The 15,079-nt window shown below is 40.6% G+C and overlaps 1 protein-coding gene across 4 annotated transcripts in view; it reads right to left on the reverse strand.

The window, feature by feature from the left end:
* The window catches only part of KIAA0586 (KIAA0586 ortholog), a 253,660-nt gene that overhangs the window by 94,543 nt on the left and 144,038 nt on the right, over nucleotides 1-15,079 (reverse strand). For 3 of the 4 annotated variants that reach the window (XM_089661119.1, XM_089661118.1, XM_089661120.1), the window contains exons 29-30: nucleotides 9,661-9,800; nucleotides 6,233-6,320 (exon numbers count right to left, since the gene is read on the reverse strand). In XM_089661119.1, coding sequence (XP_089517245.1) covers nucleotides 6,233-6,320; nucleotides 9,661-9,800 — 228 coding nt within the window. Of the gene's footprint in view, nucleotides 1-3,383; nucleotides 3,580-6,232; nucleotides 6,321-9,660; nucleotides 9,801-15,079 lie in introns of those variants that run through there. The other variant, XM_089661121.1, reaches the window with a different exon arrangement.

Genomic DNA, 15,079 nt, shown 5'->3' on the forward strand with positions numbered 1-15,079 from the left:
GTGAGCTCACTGCCCACCTAGGTAAGCAGACCTAGTATTTTAATTTTCTTTAACATTAATATATTTAAATATGGCAGTGGTACAGCCACCAGGCTGGAGCTGGCCTTTGACATTCCAGATCTGGAGAGGGCATAGCGAGAACTTTATTACAGTGAATCTAAATGTAGGCTTAGATGCTTCTAAGATGACAACAGTATTAAACTGTAGGTACCTTGTAGTGTCTGCTGGTAGCTGTGTTGGTCTTTCAGTAGATTCTTTATTTGACTGGGGATCCCATTGGATTCTAGTCCAGGACTATACATGGAGCTTTGACTTAATTAAAGTACCCTTTCCTGCCATAGCCCTCCTACCGATTCAACTAAAAATGCAACAATTTTAACTTTCTACTGAAGTTCTGGAATTTGACAGACAAATGCAGTGGGAGGGGCTTGATCTCAAACAGAGTAGATGTTGCGGCTACACATATACAAGCCTGGGTACAAGATCAAAGAGTCACACTTTAGTATGATGTTAGCTTTGAGGTCAGGGCAGGTCCACTTTAATTATTTGTCTGCAGACTCTAATGGAGGATACATCACACTCGCCCCAACATCCTGCAAATTAGAATATTAGCCCTAGAATCCTCAATTGACTTTGCAGGCAAGTGCCTGCTGTTCGGTGTAAATACACCCTTTGGATAAGTGGGAGAGGGTTTCTTAGAATTTTATAGTCACCTAACCAGATCTTAAATTTTTCTTTGTACACAGCAATAAGAAAATGCCATTCAATACAGCCGATCCACATCATCAATCAAATGAAAAATGATCAGGACCATTCTTCCACAGACCACATATAAATGAAAATATTTCATTGGCCAAATGAAAAAAGTCACATTATAGAAGCAGTCTCTGTGGGTTTGCCACTATATAAATAATAGGGCATTAAATCACGGAAAACAGCTGGATAAACTGAGCAAAGATTCAAGCGTGCCACAAAGCCCAAAATTAGACGTAAATTGTACCAAAGTCTCCACTTTGTCTACAGTACATTTTTCTGCTAATGATAAACTTGCTTTAAATGGGTTATTTTAGGAATAAAACACATTAATAAATCAAAGTTTTTTTTTTCTGAATACACTGCTAGAAGTACTGTATATCTAAAGAACAGATTTTCAAGTATATAGGGTTTTGAAGTACAACGCGTTCGATAGGAAGGGTTCAAGCACACCTTGACATTAGGAAAATGACACTAAATTATTTATGAGTTTAGTTATACATAGAGCAAGGAGAATGCAGTACAGGGTACTTCTGGCCTGCGAGATGTACAGTGCTGTGAAAAAGTATTTGCCCCTTCCTGACACTTCATTACACTTAAATCACTCAGATCATCAAACAAATGTTATTATTACACAAAGATAACCCAAGTAAAGACAAAATGCTGTTTTTAAATGATGATTTCATTTATTAGGGGAAAAAAGCTGACCAAACCTGCCTGGCCCTATGTGAAAAAGTAATTAGAGCTGGAGTAGCACTAGTTTACATGTGTACAGTAAAGGATTTAAAGCCTTATGCACATTGGGACTCTTCTAAGTGCTCTTCTCCTGGCAGGAGAAGAGAAGCATCAAAAACACACCCAATCTGCATTTTTTCAAATGCGTTTAGGTGCGCCAAGTGCTTGGACGTTTATCAATTTCAGTGGCCAGAATTTTCATTTATTCTGGCCATTGAAATTAAAAAATGCTCAAGCGCTAAACATGCTTAGCGCTTAGGCATGTTTACACACAATTACACATGTTTTAGGCTCGCTTGGCGTTTTTTTCAGCCAAAAGGCTCCTCTCTTGAATGCACAAGTGATGTTTATTTTTGCTGTCACTAAACGCTTCTGCCTTTAAACTCCTTTATACGCCTATGTGTGCATGGACATAGGCTAACATGGAGGGACGTTTGCAGGAGCAAATGAAACGTCAAAAGCCTGTAAATTTTTAGGCTACAGTGTGCATGATATCTAAATAGGTGAGTGATTTTTAGTATCTTAATTAAAGGATTAAAGTGACCCTGTCAGGTTCTTAAAAAAAAAAAATGTAGGTAAAATGTTCCTGCAATAGAAGAGGTATTATACACCCCTTTCTAGCTGCCCATGTCTCCCACCTCCCCTCCTTACCAGTGCTGTAGCCTCCATCAGTCTCATTAGCATTAAACACTTCCAAATGTGTTGAATGCCTACATCCTCTACAGTGATAAATCACATACAACTACAGATCAGCGCAATCAAGTGTAGACTCCAGCATAGGAGGCCAAGTTCCAAATCTTATTATTCACTACAAATTTTAGTAATGTGACTAAGCTATTAGATATCACCCATGTAACTTAAGATGAACATGTGCTCAGGTAATACACAATAAAGTATTGACTCATTTTGAAAAAGCAAAAAAAGCATTGTGGATAAATGAACAGTATACTTAAAAGCAACATTATTTTTAGATTTAGGGGGTAAAGGGTTTGAACCCCTGGCAGGTTTGTATTGCTGTCTATATCGCTGTTAGGTACATCACTGAGAATAAAAAGTATAGGTAAAGCCAAAATTTTAAGCTGCCACCTCAACAGGAAAAGTGGGGACATCTTCCAATGGGTACACTTGCTCCTGTGACAACTGTATTTCTCTCTCACTGGAAAGATATCCTCTCACTTCCTGCTGAATCTACAGGACAGGATGTGAAGGGAAATCTCCCTAATGAGACACAGCTGGTAAAAAAAAAAAAAAAACTGAAACAGACGAGTGTTTGTTGTGATCTTTGAGAATTTTGGAGGATGAATAACTTCACATTACAAGCAACTAGAGAGGTCAGGGATAATTATTTTAAAGTTCTTTTATTGATTAGGAACTTGTAAATAGTTTAAAGTTAATAGTCTGGGCATGTGTGTACTTTAAAGTGGTTGTAAAGGCTAAAGGTTTTTTGCCTTAATGCATTCTCTGCAGCAGCTAGTTGTAGCTCCTCCCTAAATACTCGAGTCTGATCTCCATTCAGCGCGGTGCTGCTCTCATTCTCCCTCCTTACTGGACTCCGTGGGAGCAGTGGGAGCCATTTGTTCCTGCTGCTGTCAATCGAATCTGGTGACGAGGGAGCAGGGGGGCAGGGCCGAGCTGAACTGTGTGTGTCAACCGATGCACACAGCGCGGCTCAAGATCGAGCCCGCACAAGTAACCCCCCTTAGCAAGCAACTTGCTAGGGGGTACTTGGAAGGCAGGAAGAGCCAGGAGTACTGGTGGGGGACCCCAGAAGAAGAGGATTAAGGTTGCTCTGTGAAAAACTATTGCACAGAGTAGGTAACTAGAACATGTATGCTGTTTAAAAACAAAACCAAAAACATTACAATCACTTCAAGCCTTCAACAGGCTTTTCAATCTTCAGGGAAGCCATGACTTTATTGAAAAATAGTGAGCTTTATACAGTCACCAAATACAACAGTACTGCTATGTATTAATACCAGTGGTATAAATTAGTCACTGGCTGACTATATCTGCAGGGGAATCCAGAGGTGAGATCGTTCAGTGTAATTGCTTCACCTCAAGGATATTTAGCTGAAGAGATTTCCAGAGATCCTGAAAAATAAAACTACATTCAGCATGTTGCCAAGCACCTAAAATGAAATACTGTTTATTAGTGGGGAAACAGGATAGTGTAGTCAACAAAGAGATCATTTATTTCTGCAAATGCTGTATCTTAGGAGAACAGTAGCAATCAGTAAAGACAACAATCATAAGGGCATTTATTATGCAATTATTTGATAACATGAGCTCTTTTGAAGTGACTATACTCATCATCTGTCACGTTTATAACATTCTACAGGACACCTGGCCACTTAAAAAGTAACCATACAAAACACTGGGCCTGTATATGCGGTATGATCCAGAAACCTGTTCCAAAGTGACCAATCAGTATCACACTATTACAGCTGTCATTTCTCAAGACAGACATGAACCTAAACTTTCTAAACAATCAAAGGCTAAGCAGGCACTAAGAGAGAAGGCTGTATAAATGGTTACAAACCCCTAACCAAGGAACCTCAAAGCAGGAGATGTTCTAATATGACTATCTCAACCATCTCCTCAAAAGCGGGGCCATGCTCCTATTCAATCTTGACTAGCTACTCTGCTTAAAAGTTTAAGCCCATTTCCCCTTGTACGTCAGTATTGGTCAGCAATGAAATCTATCAGCATTAAAGACTTGCGTATTAAGATGGGAGAGGAGGGAGGCCAAAATGGTCAACCACATCAGTTTGTCAAGGTTAGTGCTGGAAGGCTTCATGTACACGAGCAGCTCCTAAACTTGAACTCAACTCCATAAAAGCCCATGTGTCCATGTACAAATAGGTTTTTAGCATAGTTTAGGAGCTGCCACGTTTAGCGAGGTTAAACCTCCCTCTCCTGAACGCAGAAGAATCGCATTCAGGATAGGAACGTTTTGACCGCCAACCGCAGGAAAACGCAGCAAAATTGGTGGCAGGCAGTCAGGGTAGGCTCCTGTACATGAAGCCGAAAGGTGTCTGCTTTTTATGCCTAGTGACAAATTAGACACTTTCAAGTGAACACCATAGGGAGAGTACACTAGAGAGTGCAAAATCGGGTGCAGCTGTGCATGGTAGCTAATCAGCTTCTAACTTCAGCTTGTCCAATTAACCACTTGCCTACCGGGCACTTTTACCCCCTTCATGCCCAGGCCAATTTTCAGCTTTCAGAGCTCCCACACTTTGAATGACAATTGTGCGGTCATGCAACATTGTACCCATATGAAATTTTTATAATTTTTTTCACACAAATAGAGCTTTTTTTTGGTGGTAGTTAATCACTGATGGGTGTTTTATTGTTTGCACTATAAACAAAAAAAGAGCAAAACATTTGAAAAAAAAAAAAAGTTTTTCTTTGTTTCAATTATAAAATTTAATAGATAATTTTTCTCCTTCACTGATGTACGTTGATGATGCTGCACTGATAGGCAGCACTGAAGGGCACTGATGAGGTGGCACAGATAGGCAGCACTGATAGGCTGCAATGATGATGCTGCACTGATATGCAGCAATGATAGGCTTCACTGATGGGCGACACTGACTGACAGCACTGCTGGTCACTAATGGGCAGTACTGCTAAGTACTGACGGGCGCAACTGCTGGGCAGCACTCATGAGTGGAACTGCTGGACATTGATGGGTGGCACTGATGATCAGGGCCGATCTGCTCTGTGACAATTGCCGGTTATCAGCAGTACTTTCCTCACGCTGTGACAGCACGAGGAAAGTTCAGCTGATAACCGGCAACTGTATTTACTCGGTGATCTGCTGTGTCATTGGACACAGTGATCACGGAGACTTCCGGGTGAGCGCCGCTGGAGGGCACGCAGGAGGGCGCGTTCTGGTAAGACGACATATGGAGCCCTTTCCAGAACTGGACAACCGTGCTGTAGCCATCATTCGGCTATAGAGCAGTTGGCAAGTGGTTAAGCTTTGACAAAAAAAAAAAAACGGAAAGCTAATTGGTTTTTACAGTATGTGGAGCTGCACCAGATTTTGCATGTTCCAGTTTTAGTAAATCAACCCCCGTATCTTTTTAAAAAAAGAAAACGATGCAAACAAATTAAAAACCTATATGAAATAAAAAGGCCAACTGACGCAGTTCCCAGCTTCCTTTGTTTTCTAAAATGACTGTATTTTCTCTAGTGCGGAGGCAGATTCCACACTGTTCCCTCAGTTTTCTGAGTAGAACACTGATTCCTTATTTCATACACTCCGTATAGAAGACCAAAGGTTGATTACATACAAAAATGCCTATTGTCTAGAATAGAATGTATTTGAGGCTAGATTAAAAAATGGTATTTTACTGTAAACCACTTACCTTTCATATTCTTAGACTGCAGAGGAACAGAGTTGCGATAAAGCATAAATACATTTTTTGCAGAGAATTTATGTTTTAAATGAAATTGTTTCTTGGCAAACAATAAAAAATGTGAATTCTTAAAAACCACAGACAATAGGCCAAAACCACATTGTATGACTTCAGCGTGTGGTTGAAGAAACAGTTCTGCCATCTGGTGGTTATCTTTTGGGTTTACAATTTAAATATCTTACACATTCTTTCATCAGGGGTGTCTGACGCCTGCAAGCAGAATTCACTTTCACATCAGTGTCAGAACACTTAGCATGTGCATAGCAAAACTTCCTCTGCTAAACCCTCTGCCTGTTCAAACTCAGACAAACATTTACCTTGGTGAAGATCCTCAGCTGACTTAACGTTGACTTGTATAAAGCGGGTAGGCACTGGTTGATGTTCCTTTTGAGGCTGTCTGGGACCCTGTGATAATTATAGTATGTGTTAAAATGTGACTGAATGGGAAGCTGAGAGAAAAAAAAAAACAGTGTATCCTATAAATTGACAACTGGTGGCACTCTCCTTTCCTGGAATGGCCAATAAGTACTAGACTAGCAGCAAAGCAGTTAAAACAGCAATAAAAATCTTCTCTTCTAAACACCCTGCTTGCTTGTAGCATGATGTAAGTGTAAAGAAGTCCCCGCTATCATTTAAAACCCAATTCACGCTCTCGCTTCTGAACAAACCATCTGGGGACCTTATGTAGCAAGCTAGGCTACAGACTGCTTTGCAAATCCCTGAGACTAATCGGAGTTTGTGATTCACATCCTGTAATATTTCATAAAGGAGTTTTTTTGTGAAATATGTGGCAATGGCAACGATTAACCCATGAAGGCTTAGCATATTAAAACAGATGTTTTGTTGATTCATGGTAGTTTGTTCCTAAAGAAGAACTCTGGTCAAAGTCAGGGTCACATGAGATCGTTCAAAAGCAGCAATTTTAAAGCAGTGATTCTACCCAGAAAAGAAAAAAATGCTACAAGTCTAATGAGATCGGAATGCTAACTGCCATGCTGAGATTGTGCAGGATCACCCTGAAAAATGTGTCGGGGCGCTCTTCCTTTCCAGAATGATGGTAATTAACAGCATAGATTACACAGAGCGAGACTTAACTTTTTCCTGGTTCAGAGTTAAACTGTACATGGATGGACTCAGACATGACATCTGCTTTACTGTTAGAGATACGGGGGGCCTCTTAAAAAAATGATGGAGGATACCATTGCCGACTACGCTTTCTCCACATGTGATTACCAAAACTAACACAGAATATGGAGCACTGACTTTCTTTTGACTTCCCTGATTGGCATACTTGTAAGGGGTCAGTGATGCTAAGGATCTAAGCCAGCTTAATCTATTATTTATTTATTTATTACAGCTACTTATATAGCGCCTTCAATTTACGCAGCGCTTTACATAAGCGCTGAGCAAACTGTTGGTGCTATATAAATCCTTTATAATAATAATAATAAATATTGTACATTCACATCAGTCCCTAACCCTCAAGGGGCTTACAATCTAAGGTCCCTAACTCACATTCATACATACACATACTAGGAACAATTTAGACAGGATCTAACTAACCTACCAGCATGTCTTTGGAGTGTAGGAGGAAACCGGAGTGTAGGAGGAAACCGGAGTGTAGGAGGAAACCAGATTACCCGGAGGAAACCCACACAGGCACAGGGAGAACATGCAAACTCCGGGCAGGTGAGTCTAATTATTCATTAAACAGGTGTCCAGCAGATAGTTGATTATAATAGGGTGTTAATTAACAAAGAAAACCCCTTCCCATTACATGCTGTCAGCAATGTCACCACATGAAAGAGAAATGTCACAAGGCCTCAAAAAGAAAATAATTTCTTTATACAAGAAAGGTGAAGGCTACAAAAATATCAGCAAAGCTTTACTTATTAGTCAGAATACTGTAGCAAAAGTGATACAAAAATTTAACATAAATGGAACTGCAACCATCTCACAGAGACATTCAGACTGTCTACGGAAGTTAACCAATTGCCCTCCAGAGGATTTACCCCCCTCCCTGACCATTTTTTGCGTTACGGCGCTGCGTTATTTTAACTGACAATTGCGTGGTCATGCAATGCTCCACCCAAATGAAATTTATGTCCTTGTTTTTCCACTGTTCTGCCAGGAGAAGGGGAATCCGCTAGGGCAACCAGTAGCAGTCCTGGGGCTTTTAGATGTCACACAAGGAAGGTTTTTGCAGATAAAGAACGTGTCAAAAATCTTATATAAAGAGAGTTGTTGAAATGAATGGTCTGGCAGCAAGATTTAACTTTTTTGGGGGTTTTTTTGCGGAAAGGATCATTTCTTTTCAGAAAATGTGTTATGATTCCAGTAGAGTTATAAAGAATATTTAGTGTAGTTTGTTGATGGGCCTCCCCAGTGTTCTGTCTGGTAAATATAGTTCAGCAACAGCTGCAGTACTGGAGACTGTCTATATGCAAACTAGTCAGTTGCACATAGCTGTTAATTAGCTTGGACTTGGTGTCAGTTATGTGCTAATACACATGAAGATACAGCTGACATGATCTCATTCCCCCACCTTTTCCAGTAACAGCATGCAATAAGAAAGCAGTTGTATCACAAGTACTGTTCACCATTTCAAACTTCCACATTTCGGTTTTTATAAAGGTGAGAAAAAACTATTGAAAAAGGCACCAAACAGCTTATAGCTTCTTATTGCACCAGGGTCATGCCAGCAGCAGATTATGATTATTATTATACAGTATTTATATAGCGCCAAAGGGTTTGCTCAGCGCTGTACAATAGCGAGGGGGACAGAACATGAGACAAGACAGTAACAATACAATACACGAGGGGTTCGAGGGCCCTGCTCTTTCGAGCTTACAATCTAGGAGGGAGGGGATTCTGCCTAAGGTGGCCATTATTGTCCAGCTCCATAGAGACTCCATAAAAGAGTGGAATGAATAAAGAGCTATGTTACCTCTCTCTCTCTGCTTCCTATACCACCAATCACATAGAAACTTTCAAGGCAAGCTTGAATCTGATTAGTGGATGTGAGATACTTTTTAGTATAGGTATTTACTAAAGGCAGCAGGTAGGCAGTAGGCACTGTGTTCCAGGATCACTAGATTCCAATGAAATGGTAGTGGGCTGGACTGATGCAATACAGTAATGTTTGGGTTATTATTATTATTATACAGGAGTTATATAGAGCCAACAGTTTGCGTAGCGCTTTACAAAATGAAGTAGGACATTACAGTTATAATACAATTTGGTACAAGAGGAAACAGGGCACTGCTCGTTAGAGCTTACAATCTAAGAGGAAGGCTGGAATTGATTGGAATGGCCACTTAATTTGGACCAAGAAGGCCTGCTGCTTCCTAGCCACTGAGCACAACAATGACACTCAGCTGACCTGTGGGTACGGCTGCTAATTCAACTTTTGTAATTCCAAATTATTGGAAAATCCTGACTGCACTGAAGTCAATCCAAACAGCCAAATCAGACATGTTTGTATAATCAACACAAATGCCGTCCTAGGTACTTAGAAGACATGGGCCAGCTTCAGAAAATGAAATATTAAAAGCATAAATATTTTGAAAAAGAACAACTATAAAAATAGTTGTTTTTGAGTTCTGAGATTTGGATAAACAGGTCTTTTTTTCTTGGCAGACCATAAAATGCAGGAGTTTTTTTTTCCACAAGTAGAAACAAACCCAAATGTAAAGCATATGTTGTAGAGAACAGTGTGTATAGAACAAAGCATTCATGTCCTCACCTGTGAGGTGTCTCTGGGTACAGATGAGATTTGGTAAGGATTGTTGGCATGTGGATAATGAACAGGCAAGAGCTGTGCATCCAGATCCCTGATGCTCATTGGACCAGAGCTAATATAATCTGCATCGTCGCAGTTTACTCCTGTAAAGTAAGACAATTCATTACGCCTAACATATACCATCCTATCCTGATATAAACTTTAGGAAGCTAGCTTGTTGCAATAAAACTAATAAAAAAGAAGAACTCCGGGATAGTGATAAAAACTGCAGAACAGACCTGTTTAACTGGATAAGAAATCCCGCTTCTGTGATTTTGGATAAAACTGCCCACTTTGTATAAAACTCACAGTTTTAAAAAGCTCTGACATTATCTCTTTTCAGAATCTTCCTCTATCCCTGGACTCCTGGAGGAGGTATCTTTGAAGCAGCGACATCACATCCTGTTATTGTTTGTTATTGCCTCTTAGGACTACAAATCCCATCATGCCCTGGGATTTGGAGTCTGAATGGGCAGCAATGTGGGCATGAAATGGATGAGACTCCTAGCTGGCCTATGCTGCACAGTGGGTGGATCAGACTGGGAGTTTGGGATCCGCCCACTGCAGCAATGTAATGACAACTCAGACTCCCGGGCTGCAGCATGCGCTTTATGATTTAGCCGGCAGCTTGCCAGCTGGAAAAACGGGTGCTCCTGGCTTACACTAGTGATTCCTGTTTCAATATCGCTTTGCCACATGGACTAATTCATGCTCACATTGTGCCGCCCATTCACATCACCACTCCCATTACTAATAAATACAGTCTGAATGGGCAGCACTGTGGGTGTGAATGAGATGGATCAGACTCCTGACCTGTCAATCTATGCTGCACAGTGGGCAGATCAGATCCACTGATCAAAAGCCCTGCAGCTTTCTAACTGAAACCCCTTACAGAGGAATGAGCAGAAAGCTGTACGACTTACCTGCACGAGCATGACTTTGCACCCGCAATTCACCAATTGCGGATGCAATTCTTTGCAGGCTCCTTGAGGAAAAAAAATAATAACTGCACATTTTTTTCTGCAAAAATACATGCAGGAGTTAAATTTCGAATCCAGACCTACTAGCGGGTCACAAAACTTACTCTCCACCAGTTGCCCCACCCAACCTTGTCCAGGTCCGCCCCCAACCCCACCCCTGGCCCGCCCTCAACCCCGCCCCGCCCCCAACCACGCCCCCTTAAAGCTTATGAAATTACATTTTCTTTAGAATAAAGAGTCCAAAATATAAAACTGTATACATTATGTTTTTTACATAGCACAGTCTGCTGGCAGCCTTAGGAGGAAGGCCTTTTGCATGCACTCAGGTTGGAGAGCCTCAAATAGCAGGAAAATGATTTGCCTATGGAAGGAGTAGACGAGGTTATCCTTTGTTTCCAGAATGGCCAAATGATAAAATAACAAAAAAAAAGAGGAAGGGGAGAACGAATTAAAAAACAAAAGCAAAAAAACAAAATAAAAACAGGAGCTAATCTTAGTGGATGAATCATCTCAATGCTGAGCGCAGTTGAGGCTCTTTGTCCAGGCAGCTTTAATTGACTGCAGCAGACTAGGTGCAAGCAACGAAGGAAGCTCTCTGGCCTGCCCTGATGCTTGAATTCGTTGTATGAGGGGAGTTATTGGAGTGTTACTTACTGCCTGGAGGAGGATCAAGGTCGGTGGAGGCAGTGGAGGAGATTAATATCTGGCAGAGATATATATATAAAAAGCTCTGTGACCCGCAAGGGTCGAATGTGGAAGGTGAGGGGGCATTTCTGCTATTGAGGGGAGTCACGTCAAGATTTTCACGAAGAGCACTATTGCAGCATGGAGTGACATTATTTGAACACTTTTCTATAATTTTGCACAGTGTGGCATCACTATTTAATTTATTGTAATTAATATTTCATGTAAATTGGTATTATTAATTGTATTTTAGTATCACTTTTGCACAGTCTAAGAGATATTAGTTGTTTATCACTATATCACCAGGGATATATTATGTATATATGAAGATATTGCACTAGTTTTTCATTCATTATTATTTATATTATTATTATTTGTATATCTGCATAGCTTAAGAGTTATCATTTGGGTATCATTATACCACTAGGGATGTGATATTTATATATGGGGATATTGCACTAGTTTTTGATTATTTAAGTTGAGCGCTTCACCACTTATATTATTTTTGTTTTACATATCTTGCGGTATAGAGAATTAGGTGATAGCAGCTAACTCACTAGGTTCTGTGGAACGCAGGGGGATTTCTGTATACATTATGTATATTCCAGCTCCCCTGTACTCCATTACAGTGATATGACATGTATACAGTAATGTATATCCCCCCTCCCCTGTACTCCATTATAGCGATATGACATGTATACAGTAATGTATATCCCAGCTCCCCTGTACTCCATTATAGTGATATGACATGTATATCCCAGCTCCCCTGTACTCCATTATAGTGATAGGGCATGTATACAGTATGTATATCCCAGCTCCCCTGTACTCCATTATATTGATAGGACATGTATACAGTATGTATATCCCAGCTCCCTTGTACACCATTATAGTGATATGACATGTATACAGTATGTATATCCCAGCCCCCCTGTACTCCATTATAGTGATATGACATGTATACAGTAATGTATATCCCAGCTCCCCTGTACTCCATTATAGTGATATGACATGTATACAGTAATGTATATCCCAGCTCCCCTGTACTCCATTATAGTGATAGGGCATGTATACAGTATGTATATCCCAGCTCCCCTGTACTCCATTATATTGATAGGACATGTATACAGTATGTACAGTCATGGCCGAAATTGTTGGCACCCTTGATATTTCTCCAGGAAATCATGTATTTCTCACGAAACGTATTGCATTAACACATGTTTTGCTATACACATGTTTATTCCCTTTGTGTGTATTGGGACAAAACAAAAAAAGGGAGGAAAGAAAGCAAATTCGACATAATGTCACACAAACCTCCAAAAATGGGCTGGACAAAAGTATTGGCACCCTTTCACAACTGCGGATAAATAAGAATGTTACAAGCATGTGATGCTCCTGTAAACTCACCTGGGGCAAGTAACAGGTGTGGGCAATATAGAAATCACACCTGAAAGCAGATAAAAAGGAGAGACGTTCACTTAACCTTTGCATTGTGTGTCTGTCTGTGCCACACTAAGCATGGACAACAGAAAGAGGAGACGAGAACTGTCTGAGGACCTGAGAACCAAAATTGTGGCAAAATATCAACAATCTCAAGGTTACAAGTCCATCTCCAGAGAACTAGATTTGCCTTTGTCCACAGTGCGCAACATTATCAAGAAGTTTGCAACCCATGGCACTGTAGCTAATCTCCCTGGTCGTGGACGGATGAGGAAAATTGATGAAAGATTGCAACGCAGAATAGTCCGGATGGTGGATAAGCAGCCCCAAACATGTTCCAAAGACATTCAAGCTGTCCTGCAGGCTCAGGGAGCATCAGTGTCAGCGCGAACTATCCGTCGACATTTAAATGAAATGAAACGCTATGGCAGGAGACCCAGGAGGACCCCACTGCTGACACAGAGACATAAAAAAGCAAGACTACAGTTTGCCAAAATGTACTTGAGTAAGCCAAAAGCCTTCTGGGAAAACGTCTTGTGGACAGATGAGACCAAGATAGAGCTTTTCGGTAAAGCACATCATTCTACTGTTTACCGAAAACGGAATGAGGCCTACAAAGAACAAAACACAGTACCTACGGTAAAATATGGTGGAGGTTCAATGATGTTTTGGGGTTGTTTTGCTGCCTCTGGCACTGGGTGCCTTGACTGTGTGCAAGGCATCATGAAATCTGAGGATTACCAAAGGATTTTGGGTCGCACTGTAGGGCCCAGTGTCAGAAAGCTGGGTTTGCGTCCAAGATCCTGGGTCTTCCAGCAGGACAATGACCCCAAACATACGTCAAAAAGCACTCAGAAATGGATGGCAAAGAAGCGCTGGAGAGTTCTGAAGTGGCCAGCAATGAGCCCAGATCTAAATCCCATTGAACACCTGTGGAGAGATCTTAAAATTGCTGTTGGGAAAAGGTGTCCTTCCAATAAGAGAGACCTGGAGCTGTTTGCAAAGGAAGAGTGGTCCAAAATTCCGGGTGAGAGGTGTCAGAAGCTTATTGATGGTTATAGGAAGCGACTGATTTCAGTTATGTTTTCCAAAGGGTGTGCAACCAAATATTAAGTTAAGGGTGCCAATACTTTTGTCCAGCCCATTTTTGGGGTTTTGTGTGACATTATGTCATATTTGCTTTTCTGCCTCTGTTTTATATTTGTTCCAATACATACAAAGGGAATAAACATGTGTATAGCAAAACATGTGTTAATGCAATACCTTTTTTGTGTGAAATACTTGATTTTCAGGAAAAATATCAAGGGTGCCAACAATTTCGGCCATGACTGTATATCCCAGCTCCCTTGTACACCATTATAGTGATATGACATGTATACAGTATGTATATCCCAGCCCCCCTGTACTCCATTATAGTGATATGACATGTATACAGTAATGTATATCCCCCCTCCCCTGTACTCCATTATAGCGATATGACATGTATACAGTAATGTATATCCCAGCTCCCCTGTACTCCATTATAGTGATATGACATGTATACAGTAATGTATATCCCAGCTCCCCTGTACTCCATTATAGTGATATGACATGTATATCCCAGCTCCCCTGTACTCCATTATAGTGATAGGGCATGTATACAGTATGTATATCCTAGCTCCCCTGTACTCCATTATATTGATAGGACATGTATACAGTATGTATATCCCAGCTCCCTTGTACACCATTATAGTGATATGACATGTATACAGTATGTATATCCCAGCCCCCCTGTACTCCATTATAGTGATATGACATGTATACAGTAATGTATATCCCAGCTCCCCTGTACTCCATTATAGATATGACATGTATACAGTAATGTATATCCCAGCTCCCCTGTACTCCATTATAGTGATATGACATGTATACAGTAATGTATATCCCCCTCCCCTGTACTCCATTATAGTGATATGACATGTATACAGTAATGTATAGCCCAGCTCCCCTGTACTCCAATATAGTGACATGACATGTATACAGTATGTATATCCCAGCTCCCCTGTACTCCATTATAGTGATATGACATGTATACAGTAATGTATATCCCAGCTCCCCTGTACTCCATTATAGTGATGACATGTACACAGTAATGTATATCCCAGCTCCCCTGTACTCCATTATAGTGATATGACATGTATACAGTAATGTATATCCCAGCTCCCCTGTACTCCATTATAGTGATGACATGTATACAGTAATGTATATCCCAGCTCCCCTGTACTCCATTATAGTGATATGAC

The sequence above is a fragment of the Staurois parvus genome, unplaced genomic scaffold (assembly GCF_062004578.1).
Source record: "Staurois parvus isolate SC_StPar_1 unplaced genomic scaffold, SC_StPar_1.0 ptg001316l, whole genome shotgun sequence".
NCBI classification, from domain to species: domain Eukaryota; kingdom Metazoa; phylum Chordata; class Amphibia; order Anura; family Ranidae; genus Staurois; species Staurois parvus.